The following is a 21,242-nucleotide window of genomic DNA, read 5'->3' on the forward strand; positions in this document are numbered from 1 at the left end:
CCGCTTTAAAGTTTTCCATATACAGTAATCCGACTTATATCTGCCATGATCAAGCTCATCAGCAATGTCACCCACGTGTACAATGCAGGGGTGTGCAATTTAACCCCTTCAGTGCTAGGGGATGTATGGCGTACGTCCTCCCATATGTCGCACTGTCCCGCAGGCTGTGAGTAACTGATAGTTTAAAACATTTTTACAAGTGTGTGGGAGGGTTTAATCGCTAGAAATATGTTAGTGGTTGATCGGTTACGTCATTTAAACAGAGGATGATTGACGTCTAGATTAGCCTGTAGGAGTTATCTGTGTTATTCACTCTGGAATCCAGGAAGTCAAGTTCTGTATTATATTCTGCATTATATTGAGGGTCGTGCTATGATCTGATCAAGTCCTGATGGCTACGACATTTAGGGGATTCAAGGAGCTATTTAGGCAAACTCAATCTTATGTTCACCAATTATTTTCAGAACTAAACAGTCGCTGCTGAATGCTGCAGGCTGGCCTATTTTGTACTAGTATATGTCAGTGGCACAGTGCACTGCAGGCTGTGAGTGGCCAATCGCTTTCACAATTATAGAACATGTGTGGGAGGGTAAATACTGAGGTAAATAACTTAATTGATTATTCAGTAAATAGATCTGAATGCATTTCTGTATTTTTTACAGCTGTTTGAGTGTTGAGAGGTCTGAGTTCTTTTCAGAATTTTAATACATGTTATTTATTTTATATATTTTTGTGGTGTGAAATGCTTGTGCCATAGTATTATTTATCTATTTGCCAACACTATCACAGTTAATTTCAAAACTTTGGTAGCTCTTAAATATATTTACTGCTCTCTACATTTAATTCCTTATATGACCTGTTTTAATCTTTTTTTTTTTTTTTTTTTTTTTTGGTGAATTAATTGTTTGCCAACACTGTCCCAGTTAATTTCAGATTTTTTGTAGCTGGCAGAAGCAACTACATTTAATTCCCACTACTAATTCTAATACATTTTTATCTCATTTTTAAAACAATTTTATTTATTTTTTTAAATAAAATAACTACTAGAACTGCCAGGCAGTTTTTCGGCTCCCAAGCCCCAGTATCAGTACCCATCTAAGTGTGTTTAGTTCTCAGTGTGCCAAGTTTAAAATCAGCAACTTCAACAGTTCCACAGAAGATTTTGAAAGTTTTTTTTTTTTTTTCAAAAATGCGTCAGTCGACCATCTTATTTAACACATAAATGCCATTTTTGAAAATGGAAATTGTACCGACACAGGCACGATGGTTTTCAAGTTTGGAATTAATCAAGTGAACCGTTTTTAAACTGAAATAGTTTTAAATATAAGAAGAAAATGTGGGAGTGGCAGCCATGACACATTTGTGTTCCGCTGTCACCGGAACGATACCTACCAAGTTTGGAGTCTGTTGGTCAGATGGTTTTGAAATAAAAGCAGTTTGGTGTTTTGGGCGTGTTTTGGTGAAATTTGTGGAACCCATTTTACTATTGAATTGTATCACAGCAACTTCTGCTTTGCAACCAGGTTTAGGTGGTGGTAATATATGCCAAGTGTCAGATGAATCACTTCAACGGTTCCAAAGAAGGTTTTGTGAGGTTCCAAGAGGAAATGCTTCGTACAGTCATTTTGGTTTAACACCAGTTTCTTAAGTCTATGTACATCTGGTGGCCATCTTGTTTTTTAAACATAACCATTTTGACATACTTGTATTACATTGTTAGTGGGGATTTTACAAAACCTTGTCATGAGCAAACGTGTTAATTTTGGTGTCGAATAACGTTGCAGTTTCAGACAAGAAGATCTTTGAATTACATTGTTCTGTTATGGGTCATAAGTCATTTTTTAATTATCAATATGGCCGCTAAACCATGTGACCAAAGCACGCCATTTTGAAATTGACAGTACTTCACATTACCCACTATTAACATAATCAGTTTCACGTCTCTAGTCTATTGCAGTATGGATTTATACTTTAATATATGTAAATATAGCACTTGTGAAATTGTTATTTTGCGCACTGCATCCGTGTTTTTTAACAAAAAGCACGGATTTTACAAAACTTGCAAAGGACCTTGTCACGAGCAAACGTGACAGTTTTGGTGCCGATCAACATTGCAGTTTCAGACAAGAGGATCTTTGAATATTTTGTGCAAATCCAGCGTGGCGAGCAAACCAACCGTCCAATTGATTTTGTTTCAATGTTTTTTTTTTTATAGGCCTGTGGCAGGCTGGCGAGTGGATAGAGGCCCAGAGACAGACTGCAGTTCAAGAAAATAACTATTTTATTATAAATAAACACAAAAATGAAAGGGCACAAGGGCCAAAACAAAGCAATTTAAAGACAAAAAAAAAAACTTACAAAAATAACAATTTCCAGGCTGGGCAATGCCTTCACTGAATTCAAACTTTCCAAACAACCAAAAAACCAACTTGCTTCCTCAGTTCCCTCCTCTTTAATGGGAAGCAGAGGCCTCCTTTTATGTCAGGTGGCTGGGTGCTGATTGATCGTTAATTAAACTAATCATCTAATCAACCCCAGCCACCTGAACACAATGAACCAGGCAGGTAGGGGAATTTAACCCCATCCCTGCCAATTTCTTAAGAGCAGAGCTGTGCTCTGCCACAAGGCCATACGTACTCTATATCTCTATACATTGTCAGATCTTCATCTTAAGTCGTTTGTTGACACGAGTTTTGAAAATTGTCCAATATTTTCACGAGATCTGGCCTAGTGGCCAAACTGAACTTTTTCCACTCTGGGACGCCAGCCTGGTTGTCCACACATAGGCGTCTACTTACGTATGCGTTTTCATGACTCTGCGACAAACTTTTGGTGGAAAAATATTAATAGTAATAACTAGAACTGCCAGGCAAGCCCCAGTATCAGTACCCGTCTAAGCGTGTTTAGTTCACAGTATGCCAAGTTTAAAATCAACAACTTCAATAGTTCCACAGAAGATTATTTTGAAAGGTTTTTTTTTTTTCAAAAAATGCATCAGACGGCCATCTTGTTTAACGCACAAATGCCATTTTTGAAAATGTAAATTTTACTGACACAGGCATGATGGTTTCCAAGTTTGGAGTGTCTCAAGTGAACCATTTTTAAACTGAAGCAGTTTTAAATATAAATTTAGATACAGTATTAAAGCAGATGGAATTGAGATGTAAATTGTGTTTTTTACAAAACTTATTTTCCTCTTTTGTCCACAATAACAAGAAGTGGGCCGTGTAGACCTCTAATATGCAGCACAGGTTAAAGAAGCGCGCGCTGGACAAGGGAAAGAAGGTGTTGGCTGTCAAAGTGAATATGAGAATGGCAACGATTAATGAAGCCAACTTGCTTAAAAAAAATTACAAGCAGACTGGACATTTCCATCAATGGATTCAGGAAATCTGGAGTTTATGATGCGATCATAAACTCTGAGGCTGTATTAACTGCACCTGCTACTGTGGTACCTGTAGGACTGTTCTTTTTTAGTTGTTTTTATTTATTTATTTATTTATTTATTTATTACAAGGGGTTAAGTAGCAGCCAAAATAGTTTTAGACTTGTTAGAAAATGTGTGTGTGTCTATATATATATGTGTGTGTGTGTGTGTGTGTATTCACCCCCTTGGATTTTCACAACCTGAAATCTGCATTTAAATGGGATTTTTTTCCTTTGATTTACACAAACTACTCAACACTTTGAAGAGGCAAGAGAATTTTTATTGTGAAACAACAGTTGAAAAAAAAAAAAAAAACTGATATCTTGGTTAGGTAAGTATTCACCCCCTGAGTTAATACTTGGTAGAGCCACCTTTGGCAGCAGTTACAGCTGTGAGCCTTTTGGGGTAAGTCTGTACCAGGTTTGCACATCTGGATTGTGCAATGTTCACCCGTCGTTCTTGGCAAAATTGTTCAAGCTCTGTCCAAGTTGGATGGGGATTGTTTGTGTACAGCAATCTTCAAGTCTTGCCACAGATTCTCAATTGGATTCAAGTCCAGACTTTAACTGGGACACTCTAAGACATTCACTTTCTTGTTTTTAAGCCACTCCAATGTCACTTTGAATGTGTGGTTGGGGTCATTGTCCTGCAGAAAAGTGACTCTCCATCCCAGTCTTAGGTCTTTTGCAGACTTAAGCAGGTTTTCCTCAAGGATCTGCCTGTATTTAGCTCCATCCATTTTGCCCTCTTTCCTGACAAGCTTCCCAGTCCCTGCCGATGAAAAGCATCCCCATAGCAAGCTGCTGCCACCACCATGCTTCACAGTAGGGATGCTTGGGTGATGTGCTGTGTTGGGTTTGCGTCAGACGTAGCGCTTTGCATTTAGGCCAAATACTTCAATTTGTTTAATCAGACCACAGAATCTTTTCCCACATCTTTTTCAGAGTCTCCCACGTGACTTTTTGTAAATTCCAGGCAGGATTTTACATGGGCGTTTTTCAGAAAGTTTTCCATTTTTTCACACATTGGAAGTGTTGAGTAGGTTGTGTAAATCAAAGGGGAAAAAAAATCCAATTTTAAATGCATCAAGATTTCAGGTTGAACACAACAATCTGTGAAAATGTCCAAGAGGGGTGAATACTTCCTATAAACACTGTATATAGATACTACTATCCACCATGCAGGTATTGCAAAGTCCCTAAACAATATGTTAACATAAATTTGTTTTACATCATATATATGCTGTTTTAGCAGACAAATTTCATTAAGTAAGCATGTTTTTGAAATCAAAAGCAGAAGTACAGAACTTGTGAACGTACTGTGATGAATGCTAATTCAAAAACCATCAATCTACCAAGGTAGCAGATCTGCAAGTTTAATACCAGCCAGAATTTCCGTTTATGCGGTACATTAGTTGCTTAAAGGATTTCCACTATCTTATTAGAAATGTAGGCTAGGCTACTGTTTAGCACTGATCTGTACATTTTACTGTGCAGCCAGTATTTGAATAATGGATTACATTACATTGATCTGTGTGTGATTAAAGTATAACCTTTACAGTAATATATAGGTTACGTACAATATATAATGGTTTTTAAACCGCATATATGCGTGCACGTATGTGTAAACATTGCATATTTAATGGTAGCCGTTAGTAACATTGAAAAACCCGAACCAAATTTGAGTACATTTGGACTCATTCGGTCTCTTTTTACTGACACACAGCCAATAGTGCTGTAGTTTTTAACTTCTATTAATAATGTTTGTTCCAGGGTGTCAGCTTCAACGACATTATTGGGGAGTTGGTTCTGTGTTTTTAAAAAAAAAAAAAAAAAAAAAGTGCCTCCTATTTTCTCTTCTGAATGCCCCTTTATCTAATCTCCATTTGTGACCCCTGGTCCTTGTTTCTTTTTTCAGGTTGAAAAAGTCCCATGGATTGATATTATCAATACCTTTTAGAATTTTGAATACTTGAATTAGGTCACCGCGTAGTCGTCTTTGTTCAAGACTGAATAGATTGAATTCTTTTATCCTGTCTGCATATGACTGCCTTTTAAACCCGGAGTAATTCTGGTCGCTCTTCTTTGCATTCTTTCTAGAGCAGCAATATCCTTTTGGTAGTGAGGTGACCAGAACTGAACACAATATTCAAGATGAGGTCTTACTAATGCATTGCACAGTTTTAACATTACTTCCCTTGATTTAAATTCAACATTTTTCACAATATATCCGAGCATCTTGTTGGCCTTTTTTTATAGCTTCCTTACATTGTCTAGATGAAGACATTTCTGAGTCAACAAAAACTCCTAGGTCTCTTTCATTGATTCCTTCTTCAATTTCAGTTTCTCCCATATGATATTTATAATGCACTTTTTTATTTCCTGCGTGCAGTACCTTATACTTTTCTCTATTAAATGCCAGTTCTGAATCTTGTCTAGATCATTTTGAATGACCTTTGCTGCTGCAACAGTGTTCGCCACTCCTCGTATTTTTGTGTCGTCTGCAAATGTAACAAGTTTGCTCACTGTACCAGAGTATAAATCATTCATGTAGATTAGGAATAGCAGTTATGGTTTCAAACATACCCTCTGGTCACAAAAGAACATTTTTGTGACCACAGATGGTAAACCAGAAACACGCAGCTACAGGATCGCAGCTAGGTTTTTTTTGTTTTTGTTTTGTTTTTTGCTATTTCTTTAAAATGTGTTAATGTATTTTTGGAAATAGTAACAAAGTGGATTCAAAGGAGGAGTAATTTAATAAAATAATAAACAGATTTATGATTTTAAAAAGAAGGAATCGTCTCACTATCAGTTATTGAGTTTTAATGTCAGAATCGGTGCAATATTTTACTGTCAGTAGTCACAGGTTAAAGAACACGGTTTAAAAAAAAAAAAAAAGTATAAACACAGTAGTGGCTGTACAATCTTACTAATATTATTAATCACACTAGTACAATCTTGTGTAGCTAGAGCTGCAGTTGGTCAGGGAGGCATTAATATTGTAGCGTTCCGGGGTAAAAAGGGAGACAGACGACCGCAGCGAGATCTCATTCAGGTTTTATTGAGAAAGTCAGCACATCACAACACAGCCCACAGCAGCGTACAAGTTGCCCTTTATATCCCAAAACCCAGCGAAAACATGTAACATTTAGACATAACAAGACACGTTATTGGACAACATTCACAAGCACACTGGGAGCACAACTCAATCACACCCCCCCTCCTCCCCGGTGCACTCTCTCATATGCACACTGGGAGCACGACTCGATCACACACACACCCCCCCCTCCACCCCAGTGCACTCTCTCACATGTACATGGGAGCACGACTCCATCACACCCCCCTCCACCCCAGTGCACTCTCTCACATGCACAATTGGAGCACGACTCGATCACACACCCCCCTCCACCCCTGTGCACTTTCTCACATGCACACGGAGAGCACAACTCGATCACACACCCCCCCTCCACCCCTGTGCACTCTCTCACATGCACACTGGGAGCACGACTCCATCACACCCCCCCTCTACCCCGGTGCACTCACTCACATGCACAGACACTCGGGACATTGACAGAACACGGAGCAGCGACACAAAACCATATAACACATAACACAAATAGTCCCGATCTTTACAGTATTAACTTATTGTTGTTAAGGTGCTAAAGTTTTTCCAGTGTTGCTAAAAAATGTTAAGTTACTTTAGCCACACAGTGGCTAACTAAATGAAAGCCTTAGAGGGAACATAATTATGGTGTGATAATAAAGATATGCATCGGTGTATCAGGAGCTCACACAGGATCTAGTCTCATCTGTCAACAGGGGAGGAATGTACTAATAAAGTTCAGTGAATTTCAATCTCGTCTCGGTGTTGCATATATTACATGCACCAAACTAAAGAACATGTGATCACAGCCAAGCCATTGAAGAGTATTGAAAGCTGAAACAAGTAAGCAAACACATTTCTCACACAAAGGAATAATCAACAATGTTTCACAGGATTATTATAATTTTTTTGGCCATTATGTAAACTGAAACACAGCGTAGCGGCCTAATTACAGCGTCATTTTTCCAGGTAATAACATAACGGCCCATTACGCTCAACAGCGCTGGCGAGAACCCTCCACAGACAGATTTTTTTAAAACTACTACATGCCAGAGAGTTCAAACATTCTTAAGTGTACCAAAATGCACATCCCTGAAGTTTATTAGCCGTTGTGTTTAAAATGTATACTTGATGGATGGGACACAAAATTTTGGGCATGTGTGTTTCAGGAATGCATGAACAGAAAAGCTAACGCGACCTCTGTATTATTTTTTTATTTTTTTTTTTTTTTTAATTGTCTCAATCCTAAAATTCTAGCCAATTGAAAACATTTGGCCATAGCTGTAGTCATAGGCAGAAGCAAGTACAGTTAAAATGTAGCCAAACTGATATGTTTTAAACATAACTGTCAGACTCTCAATATTACTACATTTAGAAATGTTAAAATAACTGTCTAATTCAACAACACATGTTTTGACTGGGTCTTTATTCAGTATCTTGAATGAAGAGGAAATGTTTGTCATGGTGCTTTGTGCATGCCACGTTTACTGATGGGCGGGTGTGACTGTGTCTGTCTCTCAGGAGTACCCAGAGGCTGGGCTCCCCGCAGTGGAGGCAGGGGGCTGCGTTGTCGAGGGTTACCACAGTAAGCATGTAGTGAACGATGACTCTTCGAGTTTCTCTGTGGACGGGGATTACCGGGACCAGGATTACCGGGCGGAGCCGGGGGAGGAGAAGGCCAGTAACATCGTCATGCTGAGGATGCTGCCTCCCAACGCCACTGTCAGTGAGGTGACTGTCTCTCAGGGTTTATTGGGGCATGGCTGTAGATTTCTCATGAGGTCTTTTGTGAGATATGATGCATTATTTACATAGTCTGTCGTGTTTAGGGCTTAAATTTTTCAGTTTTTATTTTCAGAACTTCTGCCTCCCTTTTAAATATTAATTGCAACCTAATAAAGAGAAAAATATTCATTACAAACTGGGTTTAAGATTTGCTACATATCAAAGATATTTAAAATAATGTACTTGCTATCAGTTAGAGAAGAATTGTCAGGACAACTCTGTTGGACAACGATAAACTAGGTGACTGCAGGGGGCTCCCGAGTGGCGCATCCGACAAAGGCGCTCTGCGTGGAGTGCAGTTTGTGCCTTATATCCTGGACGTCGTGTTCGAGTCCAGGCTATTCCACTGAACGACGGCTATTACAAATTGGGGAGAAAATGATAAAAAAATAAAAATAAAAAAAATTTAAAATTGGCGAGTACTAAATTAAAAAAAAAAAAAAAAAAGTGACTTCAAGAATCAGGTGCAGTTAAGAGCAGCAGTGAACATAATTTGTCACATCTGTTTGAAACAAAAATGAAGCAAAACAGAATCACACTCGGTCAAGATATGACGGTTAAAAACAAGTGACATTTGTTTTGTAATTAACAGCTTTTTCTGAGTTTAATTAGGAAACAGAATCGTCTCAATAGGTTTAAAGGGGTGTCGTGATCAAATGTGTGTGCTGGGACGAGCACAGGATTTTCGTGTTCGGATACTTGTTGGTTTTCAAAAGGTAGTAAAAGCCGTTCTATTGCACAGAACACAGGCAGACACAGCAGAGTGGCAGGGACAGGTGGCCTTTCCCCTGTGTGTGTGCCTTTATTTTACAGCAAGACTTTGTAATGCGTTGAAGTAAAGAATATGCCTATGTTGTGTAGGCCTTAATTTACTCCAGTGAATTAACTACAAAACAAAAGATGCTAAATAGCAGTTTAGGTTAAATGTTTATTTGCTTATTCCTGAAATAAATAGTACATAAAGCTGACACCACATTTTATTTATCTCTTACCTATTTTTCATTCCTTCCCATTGGCATTTCTTCATAGTAAACAGTGGCCATAGGTACGTTCATAAAGTAATAACATGAGGTTTATGTGTGCCTTTTTGTAGTTGAATAAGCAAACAGAAATTTAACTGGAAACATTTCAAATAAAACAAACATGGAAGTGGTGTTGTAAAGTGAGGGGGGGAAAAACTCACAGTTTTGGTTCTCGTTTATTACATTCCACATAACAAAGTCGCAACAAAAAATACATAATGTATAAAATCTATTTAAAAAATCACTACAGTAATTCTAGCACGGTGGGCATTGATTAAGCAAGGCATTTCAGAATGACATGCTTGCCTTTTTTCTGAAATTCTGTCCCATGAGATTGACACGGTATAAAATATATATATAATAAATAAACAGATTCAACACAGCAGCTCTTGAGCCTCTATTTCAAAGTTTGAGATATATATATACACACACACATACACACACACACAGAGCTCTGGAAAAAATTGAGACAACTGCAAAATTATCAGTTTCTCTGGTTTTACTATTTTTAGGTATATGTTTGGGTAAAATGAACATTTTTGTTTTATTCTATCAACTATTGACAACATTTCTCCCAAATTCCAAATAAAAATATTGTCATTTAGAGCATTTATTTGCAGAAAATGACAACTGGACAAAATAACAAAAAGGATGCAGTGTTGTCAGACCTCGAATAATGCAAAGAAAATAAGTTCATATTCATTTTTAAACAACACAATACTAATGTTTTAACTTAAGAAGAGTTCAGAAATCAATATTTGGTGGAATAACCCTGATTTTCAAGCACAGCTTTCATGCATCTTGGCATGCTCTCCACCAGTCTTTCACATTGATGTTGGGTGACTTTATGCCACTTGTGGCGCAAAAATTCAAGCAGCTCGGCTTTGTTTGATGGCTTGTGACCATCCATCTTCCTCTTGATCACATTCCAGAGGTTTTCAGTGGGGTTCAGGTCTAGAGATTGGGCTGGCCATGACAGGGTCTTGATCTGGTGGTCCTCCATCCACACTTTGATTGACCTGGCTGTGTGGCATGGAGCATTGTCCTGCTGGAAAAACCAGTCCTCAGAGTTGGGGAACATTGTCAGAGCAGAAGGAAGCAAGTTTTCTTCCAGGACAACCTTGTACTTGGCTTGATTCATGCCAAAGCTGCCCGATTCCAGCCTTGCTGAAGCACCCCCAAATCATCACCTATCCTCCACCACATTTCACAGTGGGTGCGAGACACTGTGGCTTGTAGGCCTCTCCAGGTCTCCGTCTAACCATTAGACGACCAGGCGTTGGGCAAAGCTGAAAATTGGACTTATCTGGGGGTGCTTCAGCAAGGCTGGAATCTGGCAGATTTGCCTTTGTGAAGGACGCATGAATCAAGCCAAGTACAAGGTTGTCCTGGAAGAAAACTTGTTTCCTTCTGCTCTGACAATGTTCCCCAACTCTGAGGATTGGTTTTTCCAGCAGGACAATGCTCCATGCCACACAGCCAGGTCAATCAAGGTGTGGATGGAGGACCACCAGATCAAGACCCTGTCATGGCCAGCCCAATCTCCAGACCTGAACCCCATTGAAAACCTCTGGAATGTGATCAAGAGGAAGATGGATGGTCACAAGCCATCAAACAAAGCTGAACTGCTTGAAGTTTCACGCCATGAGTGGCATAAAGTCACCCAACATCAATGTGAAAGACTAGTGGAGAGCATGCCAAGACGCATGAAAGCTGTGCTTGAAAATTAGGGTTATTCCACCAAATATTGATTTCTGAACTCTTCCTAAGTTAAAACATTAGTATTGTGTTTGAAAATGAATATGAACTTATTTTCTTTGCATTATTCGAGGTCTGACAACACTGCATCTTTTTTGTTATTTTGACCAGTTGTCATTTTCTGCAAATACATGCTCTAAATGACAATATTTTTATTGGGAATTTGGGAGAAATGTTGTCAGTAGTTTATAGAATAAAACAAAAATGTTCATTTTACCCAAACACATACCTATAAATAGTAAAACCAGAGAAACTGATACTTTTGCAGTGGTCTCTTAATTTTTTCCAGAGCTGTGTGTGTGTGTGTGTAATATATTTAATATATATATATATATATATATATATATATATATATAATATAATATATATAATATATATATATTATATATAATATTAGATCAAAATGTAGATGCAAAACAGCCCGTGAGAGCCACAAGACCTGAGTTTCTTGTTGAACACTGCAGGGTGTTCTGTAAGTAAACTCCAGCATGTCCGTCTTTCAGATCCGCTCCCAGTTACAAGAGCAGGGTATTCAACCCCGGGAGGTGCGGCTAATGAGGAACAAGTCTTCAGGTGAGTTCATCTGTCCTGTGACCCCCCCATCCCCCCCCCCCACTCCTGCAAAAAAAATTCACTGTGAGGCTGGGCTGCCTCTCTCCTGTCTCTCATCCTGGTTTCACTTCTGTATCAACAGAGAAAAGTACCTGCATACACCTAGCCTTCTTATGAAGTACAGTGGGGCTGGTTGGGTGGAATTTCAATCCAGCACCTTCCGAAATAATACATCCTCATTCAGAGGAAGGAATTGCTGTTTGAGAGTGAGATGAAGTGTTGCTTGTTATCGGCTACATACTGTCTACAGCACAGCACTGACTAGCACCGATGAGAGTACTGAAACATATAGAATTACAGCATGTTCAACATAAATAAACAGCTCAACTGCTTGCTTTTGAAAAATTCAATTAACAGCACCTTGAATCGATATTGCTCAGTCGTGTTTGGAACCAGCCAGTTCAGATTTCCTCCTTGTTGTTGTTATTTATTTATTTATTTCTTGGCAGACGCCCCTACCCAGGGCGACTTACAGTTGTACACAAAGTAAAATACATATCAAGAATTACAGTACAATTAAGAACAAGATACAAAATACAAGACTGCAGTACTAATAAGAGCAAATAAAAAACACAGTACGATTTGATACTAGGGCAATTCATGAGCAGATAAGTGTTAACCATATAATGCACATTTCTGTATCACATGTGACACAATGCTTAGCCGCCCGTCTATATTATTTTTTAAGTCAGGCCTCACAAGCCAGAATCTTTCTTATGCAGTAGGTTTTGTGTTGCCAGATAGGAGAGCTCTACATCCTCACACACAATCACACATTCCAATGTCAGCTCTGCTGATCCATTTCAACAGAGAGCAGGACCTTTCCCACCAGTCTGTGCTGTTCTAGATCCCCCCCTCACTATGCACAAGCAAGCTGTTCAATCAGTGGGGTAATTGTGGGAATACTCAGAAAAGGTTATCGCAAGCCTGCTGTTTAAAGTGACTGAATGAGTGAGTTTGTGTCAGGAGATGGATTTCTTTGACTGTTAATGAGCTCCACCTCTCCTCCCTTTTGTCTGCCTCTTTTTCTTAAGATCTGGACACTGAGCTGGGAGAGGGAGCGTTAGGCCTCCTCCTACCTTCCAGTCTGCTTTGTGTTTCACCTCTAGAGGGGTGATTGCCAGGGTAGAGTGGCCAGGAGGGCTGATTCTGCTGATGGGTGACTCCACGTGTATTACAGGGCAGCTGGGTTAATGGTCTTACAAACCCCTTCTGCAGTGCTTGAGCTTAGATCCCTGTAGGCAAGCCATTTCTGCCTGACTGGATGTGCTTGATTCAATCACTAGAAAGATGATTGCATATTGCCACACAAATCGATGTTGAGTTGAAATCAAGCAGATTTGTTTATAGAACCCCTCTCCCCCGCCTCAGTAAGAGTGGTAGCAGCCCCCTCTCCCCTCCCTGGCTCACTAAGTGCTGGCAGGGCCCCCTGCTTCAATAAGTGGATGCAGGGTCCACACCCCTCACTGTCTCCTTTTGTTCTGATGTTGCTGTGCTTGTATGTGTGCCTGGAGGAGAAAGAGGAGAATGGTTCCCACTGACACTAACACACTGCGTATCTGTATCTGAATGCTGTATCTCCAGGTCAGAGCCGAGGATTCGCCTTCGTCGAGTTTAATCACTTGCAGGATGCTGCGCGATGGATGGAGAGCAATCAGGTCGCTTCTCACTGCTCACTACAAGTACCCTCTGTTCATGATGAGCGCAGACAAGCTTACAGAGAGATCATGATGTGCTGTCAGACAGGGCAATGCCTGGGCCACACTGGGGCAACGGGCCCTTAGACATTATACACTGGAAGGGAGGCTAACTGAGGCTTTCCAATCCATTGTCTTAATTACACACCTAAAAGGAGGCTAACCAAGGCTTTCCAATCCATTCTCTTAATTATACACTGGACGGGAGACTAACCAAGGCTTTACAATCGTTTATCATAAATTATTGGAGCTATCAATCAGTCAATCTTTATTTCTGATATAGCTCCTTTTGTGATAACACCTCAAAGCGATTTACAGATAAAAATAACAAAACATACAAAACAATTCAGAAAATAGTATAAGATTACAATAATTTAAGAAATAGTTAATTTTTACTTTAAAAAGCAGTGACAAATAGTATAAAAGAGGGTGATCCATTTTCCCTTTAAAGTGCATATGCTTAATTATAAAAATGTGTTTTTAATCATAAAACATGCTTCCTTTGGTGTTTGGAGATCTTTTTTTTCCATATAACTCCTGATATTAGATTTTTCAAACACAGCACTCCATTTAATAGCAAATAGCTTAAAATTGCATGTATTTTTTATTTTTTTTTAAATGTCCACTTTTATGAACGGCAAGGTCTGTTTTAATGGTTTAAACATTGACAGATCCGCTGTTATTAGAATCCCAATGAGGCGTCTGTATGTCCATATGTGCTAGGTATCAGAATCTCTGAGCATGTTGACTCATCCTATCCATTAGTCACATTGTGGAAATAGATTACTGATCTATTAATGGAAGAAAAATTGTGAAATACCAAAAGATGTATGTAACAGGGGTTTGTTACGCATGTGGATTGTTACTGAACAATACTGAGGCAGACACAGAGCATTGGGTGTTTACACGCCGCACAGGCGGGCAGTTTTAATTAACATAAGTGCTGACACTAGGTTACCAGCAGTGGTAGCCCTAGTGTCACATTTAATAAAGAAAATGACAAAGCTGAAAATAAGTGCCACATGTAGCATGTGCTTTTTGAGCTCGTCCGAAGCCTCCCCTGCCACACCCCCAGCCAATCCCGAGCTCCCGATCAGCTCAGTGCCTGGCGAGCTTCCTGTTGCATGTCCCAGCTGCTTCCGTAAAGGCACGCATGCACCCAAGAACCAGCGACATGGTCTCCCTGTCACAATGTATCAGTACATTGAACAAGGGACCAGTAATAACATATTGATAACACTAATATTGAAACAGATTTTAAAGGCTTGGTTGGCACTCCTTTAACTCCAGATTTGCAGATTTGATATCAGACCTGTATAGGGCCGTATATTTGTTATCCCGTTAGTTTGTCACACACTTTTCATCACCAACAATTCATCACAAACTTCTCATCACAAACTTTTCATCGCCAACAATTAATCACCAGCGACAATTCATCACGGACAATAACTCACAGATTAAGGCCACAATATATCATAAAAGCTGTGCTAAAAACAAATAGAGCTATAATAAATCATAAATAAGATACAGTATGTAGTCACTTACAAGTTACATAAATAAAACCCGTAATTACTAACTTTTACTAGTTCGTGACCACCCAACTACTGCACCGGTCATTTTCTCCTGTAGCGTTTTAAACAGCTATGATATGATAATGTACACTCTGTGATGAATTGTCATAGACCCCGTATATTTATAGGGCCACAATGTTTATTCGCATCAATACTTCTCTCAACAAAGACAATCTGCACACATTGAAGCCCTGACCTCCTCTGTAGTTATTTCATTAGGAAAGGGAATTAGCTCTAAAATACTGAATATATCTAAGGTTTCATAGATCCAGTGTTAATCTTGGGTTTCCAAATCATACCTTAGGTTAGGTAGTCCAAGATATGTGGTGTTCAAGATCTGAAAACGCCCCTACTAGAATTAAGGCTGTAAATCGAAAGTGTAAAGGCATATGTGAACGCAGGATAGAAGTTTAAACCAATTCATTCATTTTCTTACTTCTTAAAAGGATATTTTAGTTTTTTGTTTTAAATGTTGTAGAAGTGATGGCAAACACTTCTCTTATCTGATATTTGTATCAAACAAATGAATTTATATAACCGGTAACTGAACGTGAACTACCTCAGTTTGTTATTCATTCATAGTTATTTGATAGGAATTACAGATTGGAGATGTGTGTTTCCATTGTAAATACACATTTATTTTCAGCCAGTTAACAGCCATCTTGACCTTTGCTTGTCACTTTCTAGAATTTTCAGCAATTTTCACTACCTGAAAAAACTACAAATTCCAAACAAGCTTCATTTGAGTTACTTGACTGTGAAAATTGCTGGAAAATGTCCTTGATAAAAAGTTGCCTGGTGTTCCTTATTTTAAGAGGTAAGAAAATGTATTTTTAAAAGCCATCGTTGGTAAATCTTGCAGAAACATAAGAAAAAGTGGAAGAAAAATAACAAAATAAATAATGGATAAGTGAATACATTTGAAGAGTGGAGGGAGGGTTGTGTGGACCAGGTATTGTCCCCTTGACCAAGTCAGCAGACTCTCTAGACAAGTTTATTTTAGTTTAATGAAAGAAAAAAAAGAAATTTTTCTTGTGATTTTAAATTTTGTGTTTTACTTTATTTGATTTAAATATGTACTGCAAATGTAACCAATGTGAATGCCAAAGGAGCAATGATGTTTTTTTTTTTTTTTTTTTTGTAGCAAAACAAGATCCAATATGCCCCCCACCCCATCCTTTGCCACCCCCTCACACCCCGGTCTGAGCTGGTTCTGCTGGGTTGTTTTTTTTTCTCTGGATATTGTGTGGAACAGAGCCCCCTTTAGCCCCTGTGCTGGGGGGGGGTGATTAGGAGTGCGAGGGGGTTCACTTTGAAATCTGTGTAGGGAACAGCCACAGGAACTTTCAAAACATTACACAAGCAACACTCTTTTATTACTAATTATTTGACTTTTTATCGTCTTGTCTTTCTATTTTAGAACCTAATTAGCGCTCTCCTGGAAAAAGACCTAGGGGTGTTGATAATGAAGCGCTTACATTGTAGCCTCATTTTAATTTTAGACTACAGCCGTTGTAAAAACTATAAATGTTAAAATGAGTTTGTGTTCTGTACAGCTGTGTAATGCTAGAATGTGAAGTCTACAATTTGCTTAATAAAAAAGCATGTTAGCTTGATTCAGTTTTACAAAGAATCAGGTTCAACAAGATCCAATTTTGTGTTTTTAGCGTATTTAGTCTCAATAGACTTGAACATTCATAGTAATTTATGCTTGTAAACAGTCAAGTGTAAAGAACTGAATTCAACACCCCTAGAAAGCAGACATTTGTAATGTCATTGTGCCTTTATTCCACATTGCTGCCCTCTTTTAAATGCACCTGATCATGAAGTAGCTAAACTAGTACCTTTTAACACAGGATTGCATTTGCTTTCTATTTTATGCCATCCCATTACCTGTATGGACTGCTGAAACTGCACACAACCCATCTGTGCATCCCTTTGGCGGGGGATGTCATTGCGTTGCAGAGGTTTTGAAAGGGGCCTGTGGTTGTGGAGCATCCATGCTGTAGATTAGTATTCCTGGGTAGGCTGTCAGGCATAGGTGCTTTCCTGGAAGATATGTGCTGACTTCCATCTCTCCACTTCAGGGTTTATTAGACCTGTTCCTCTTGTTGAAAATCACCACTGGGAACTAGTAGCTGACTTGTCAAGGTGTCCCTTTTTCCAGAGAGGTTATGCATTTCTGTTTTTTATTTATTTGTTTTTTGTAATCTAACTGGCTTTAGATTAAACAGTTTTGCTTCAGTTTTGTGTTTTTTTTTTGTTTTTTTAAATCTTATTGCAGTGGTGAATAGATTTGATTTTGGAGTTTACGATTTTGTTGCTTGTGGTGTTTGGTATGGGTTGTAAATCGGTGTTAATTCTAAAATGTGTCAAATCTTATCTTTTAAAGGGTCAGGTAGCTTTTTACTCAACTGGTTTTAGAGACAGTTATTAGGACAAATCTGGGACTGTCTTCTGTTACCTTCAGTAAGGTAGACAAAGGTTTTTGGGCTAATCAGTGCCTGTTAAACCTTACATTAATTGCAGATGTAAGCAAAGAGGGACTCTTCCGTTTGCGTTTTATTTAGGAAAGCAGTAAAGAGCACAGTAAGTATTTTAATATATAGAGCAGTTGATTTTATTTATTTTTTTTAAATATACTGAAGGTGTGTATTTGCATTTTTTTTTTTGTCAGATCATGTATAATATGTCTGTTCTGATCTTATGTTTTTCATGCCTCTTGTATCTCAGATTTAAGTGTAAGATTTCAGAATGAACTCCCCAGCAGCATTAAGATGGGACTGGTGTAAGGCTGCCTATGGGTTGGTAGAGTGCTGTAGTTGTGTAGCATGTTGACCTCTGTGGAAGTTTGCTCTTTCTAGTGGCTGGGTGCCCCTTGGTAACAGCTCTGTGCCCAGCAGGAGGCAAGGCAGGGTGGGTTTAGCTGGGTGCTGGCTTTGGGGATCCCCAGCAGTGGATGGCAAAGTCCCGGGTTCCAAACCATCTCCTATTCCGAGGCTAAGAGGCCGTTGTTTCCCTTGAGCTGAAGGTTATATCTCTCTCTCTCTCTCTCTCTCTCTCTCGCTCTCTCTCACTCTCTCTCTCTCTCTCTCTCTCTCGTTTGTGTCTGATCCCCATGCCCTTCCCAATCCCTGGGTCCTCATTCTCTTTGTGTTTTGACTCTCTTTCAGAGGACCCTGACTATCCTAGGCCAGCGAGTTTCTATGTACTACAGCGATCCCAAACCCAAGGCTAATGAGGACTGGCTCTGCTTCAAGGTAACTTCAGCAGCTATTTAACACTCTCTTATAGTTGTCATCTTACTTTAACTCCATAAGCTGCGTTTTATTTTTGATAAGTCTGTATGAAGGTGCATCACACAGTTCATCTGAGGTTAGGAGCTACTGATCTGCCAGGTTTCTCTTAGTCTTTCTGGCAGTACACTATCTGGTCACTAGATGGCAATGACACTGATCAAGCCTACAGGGCATGTCTGTGACAGGGAGATAGAATGGAAGAGCAGCTCCTGAAATCAGGTAAAAGCAGGTAAACTGTATCTGACACACTACTGTAATCATTTCAGTAAGAACCATTCAGAATGATTACCAACATAAAAGCGTAAGAGGACAAAAAAAAAGTAATTTGGAGCGGTTATAATAATAATGAAGATACACATTTAAAAGAATGTCACACTTAGCCACTGAAATACAGAAGGAAAAATGATGGACTTGACATCTTTTTGCTTTGCAGTGGGTTTTATATTCAGTGTACAACTTATGAATGCATATATTACTTATGTATGAATGCAGTATATCTATTTGTTCTTTGCAGTGCGTTGTACAGAATTTCAAACGACGGGAGAAATGTTTTAAATGCGGAGTCCCAAAGTCTGGTACGTTGAGGATTTGAAGGGACTTGGAGAGTGTTTGAATTGTGTTCTGTTGAATTGCATCTGGTTTTGAATCCTTTTCCATTCAGATTTCTGTCACTTCAATCTAACTAGACCCACATGAAACAATGTCGTGCTGTTGTTATAAAGTTAGTTTAGTGTTTTATACTGGCATTGCCTGCTGTGTGCTGGGCAAAACCTCGCTGTGCTGTCCTGTACATAGTCTAAAGCTGATGTGATCACAATGTAAAACCCAACAGAACTCGGCAGCCCGGGGTATAAAGCTATAATCTAGTGTTTTACACTGGCATTACCTGCTGTGTGCTGGGCAAAGCCTCACTGTACACTGAGCAATTCTTTCTTTCTACACTAAAAAACACAAGAACACATTTATTAGTAACAAGAAACTATATTTGATAACCCCACTGAGACAGCATTAACCTCTGTGTGTCTCTTTCCAGAAGCAGAGCTGAAGCCCCAGAACCGCAAGGATGTGCCCCTGGGGCATCTGAAGGAGCAGGCGCAGGGCCTCTTACCACTGCCCACCATCTACAGCCAGGCTGCCAGTCTGCCACTGGGGGTGCCACCCCAGAGTGGAGAGGCTGCCAATGACAGTGAGTGAAGCCTCGTTCAGTACACCATGTCTACAGTTTAACCATTGTCAAAGAGTTGCTTGTCCGATGTAGTCGGCTGCAGCGTTCATACGTGGATTGTGTACAGTGTTTTCAATTAGGTCTTTTCCATATACACAAGTGCTGTATATGTGTCACATCCACAGAATACATCAGTATTTCAGTATTGAAAATGCTGTTGAGTTGTGCATGTCTTTAGAAAATGGTTAGTTGTGATGGAAGGAGCTAAAGGCTTTCTTTAGCACTATTGAGTGTGTCGGAAGGTATGCTGCTGGACAGTAAGAAGATTGTCTTCAGTGAAGTTAAATATCCGAAATGAAGTGTATTACAGAAAGCAGGATTTTTGGCGTTACACTTTATTAAATGAAATAAGTTGTGCCTTATTACAGTACAGTGTAAAATAGGGCCCATGAGATGTATACAATTGCAATTAGCTTTTAGCTTAAGAACTGCTTATCCAATTGGGAGGACCCTAGCCAAGTGCATTCTTTAGCACAGATCATTGAGAGTATCAGAATACAAGGCTACATGGAGGCTTCTATCAGTCTGTATTTGTGGATGTAAGTCACACTGATATGGCCTTTGTATCCAAATCCTGGTGGATCATGTATATATAACCTTGGCAGGAGATGTGTATGTGACTATTTCAGTACTGTTGAGTTGTGTTCGCAGTGCAGTCTAACTGCTCCCTCTCTCCCTAGCTCTGATTCTGCGGAACCTGGGCCCCCACACCTCTCTGGAGGCAATCCTGGCAGCTTTGGCCCCCTTCGCCAACCTCTCTCCCTCCAATGTGCGTCTCATCAAGGACAAGCAGACCCAGCTGAACCGCGGCTTCGCCTTCCTGCAGCTCACCACCATCGTGGTGAGACACCATGCCTTTACTGTGTAGAGAAACTGCAGTCAAAACATGCTTATATACACTCCTTTACTGTATAGAGGCATTGCATTTAAACACTTCTATACACATTTACTGCGTAGGAACATTTAATTAAAACACTTCTATACACTCCTTTACTGCATAGAGACATTGTATTAAAACGTGATTATATACTCTGCTTTACTGCATAGAGACATTGCATTAACACTAGAACCGCCGAGATTTAGGACTACATACAACTGTCGCACCCGCGAAATGTGCGGCTCCATTTTAAAAGGGCTTCAATATGAAAATTAAAAACAAACAATCGGATACAACTTAATATTTTTATTTGAACATAATACGTAACATTTTCATAGCAGTAAATTGAAAATTTAAAACAGCACAAATATAAACATGAAAAACTGTGATAAAATGGACTTTACGCAATGAACTTCTGTGTAAACAAATGTAGAAAGCTGTGTGCACATATACCATTATAAAACATAAATAACTATTTATAAAAATAGCATAAAACAAAAATGTAAAATAACTTATGCAACATGAAAGCGCTTTGAGTGAAACAGAGTTCAAAGACTCTGACTGTTCAGAGTTCTATTACAGCTTTCTCAGTGCAATCTACGCAGAAAACGCATTTCAACTGTACCAGTGCTTTTGCCTCAGACTGCCTTTTCACAACAGGCGCAGACATCAAAAGTTCTGTTTTTATTGCATTTAGCAACCTGGCATTTGTTTTTTATTCCGTGTGCCAGTGGGCGCAGCGCTGGCTGAAGGTTGAGGGCATTTCAATCTTTTATCAAAATGTTTCTGCTGTAGCTCCAGGGCTAGCTGCAAAATGAAGTCCCTCCTAGTGATTGTGTTGCCGGTGCACTCCTTCTACAAAAC

At 39.3% G+C, this 21,242-nt stretch overlaps 1 protein-coding gene across 7 annotated transcripts in view; it reads left to right on the forward strand.

Moving 5' to 3' along the window:
* rbm10 (RNA binding motif protein 10) overlaps window positions 1–21,242 on the forward strand; it is a 49,337-nt gene that overhangs the window by 6,299 nt on the left and 21,796 nt on the right. For 5 of the 7 annotated variants that reach the window (XM_041274365.1, XM_041274367.1, XM_041274366.1 and 2 more), the window contains 7 exons: window positions 8,054–8,263; window positions 11,601–11,670; window positions 13,294–13,367; window positions 18,151–18,237; window positions 18,791–18,851; window positions 19,310–19,462; window positions 20,182–20,342. In XM_041274365.1, coding sequence (XP_041130299.1) covers window positions 8,054–8,263; window positions 11,601–11,670; window positions 13,294–13,367; window positions 18,151–18,237; window positions 18,791–18,851; window positions 19,310–19,462; window positions 20,182–20,342 — 816 coding nt within the window. The remainder of the gene's footprint in view (window positions 1–8,053; window positions 8,264–11,600; window positions 11,671–13,293; window positions 13,368–18,150; window positions 18,238–18,790; window positions 18,852–19,309; window positions 19,463–20,181; window positions 20,343–21,242) is intronic. The other 2 variants (XM_041274370.1, XM_041274371.1) reach the window with 2 other exon arrangements.

This window comes from Polyodon spathula, chromosome 16 (genome assembly GCF_017654505.1).
Source record: "Polyodon spathula isolate WHYD16114869_AA chromosome 16, ASM1765450v1, whole genome shotgun sequence".
Classification (NCBI taxonomy): Eukaryota; Metazoa; Chordata; class Actinopteri; order Acipenseriformes; family Polyodontidae; genus Polyodon; species Polyodon spathula.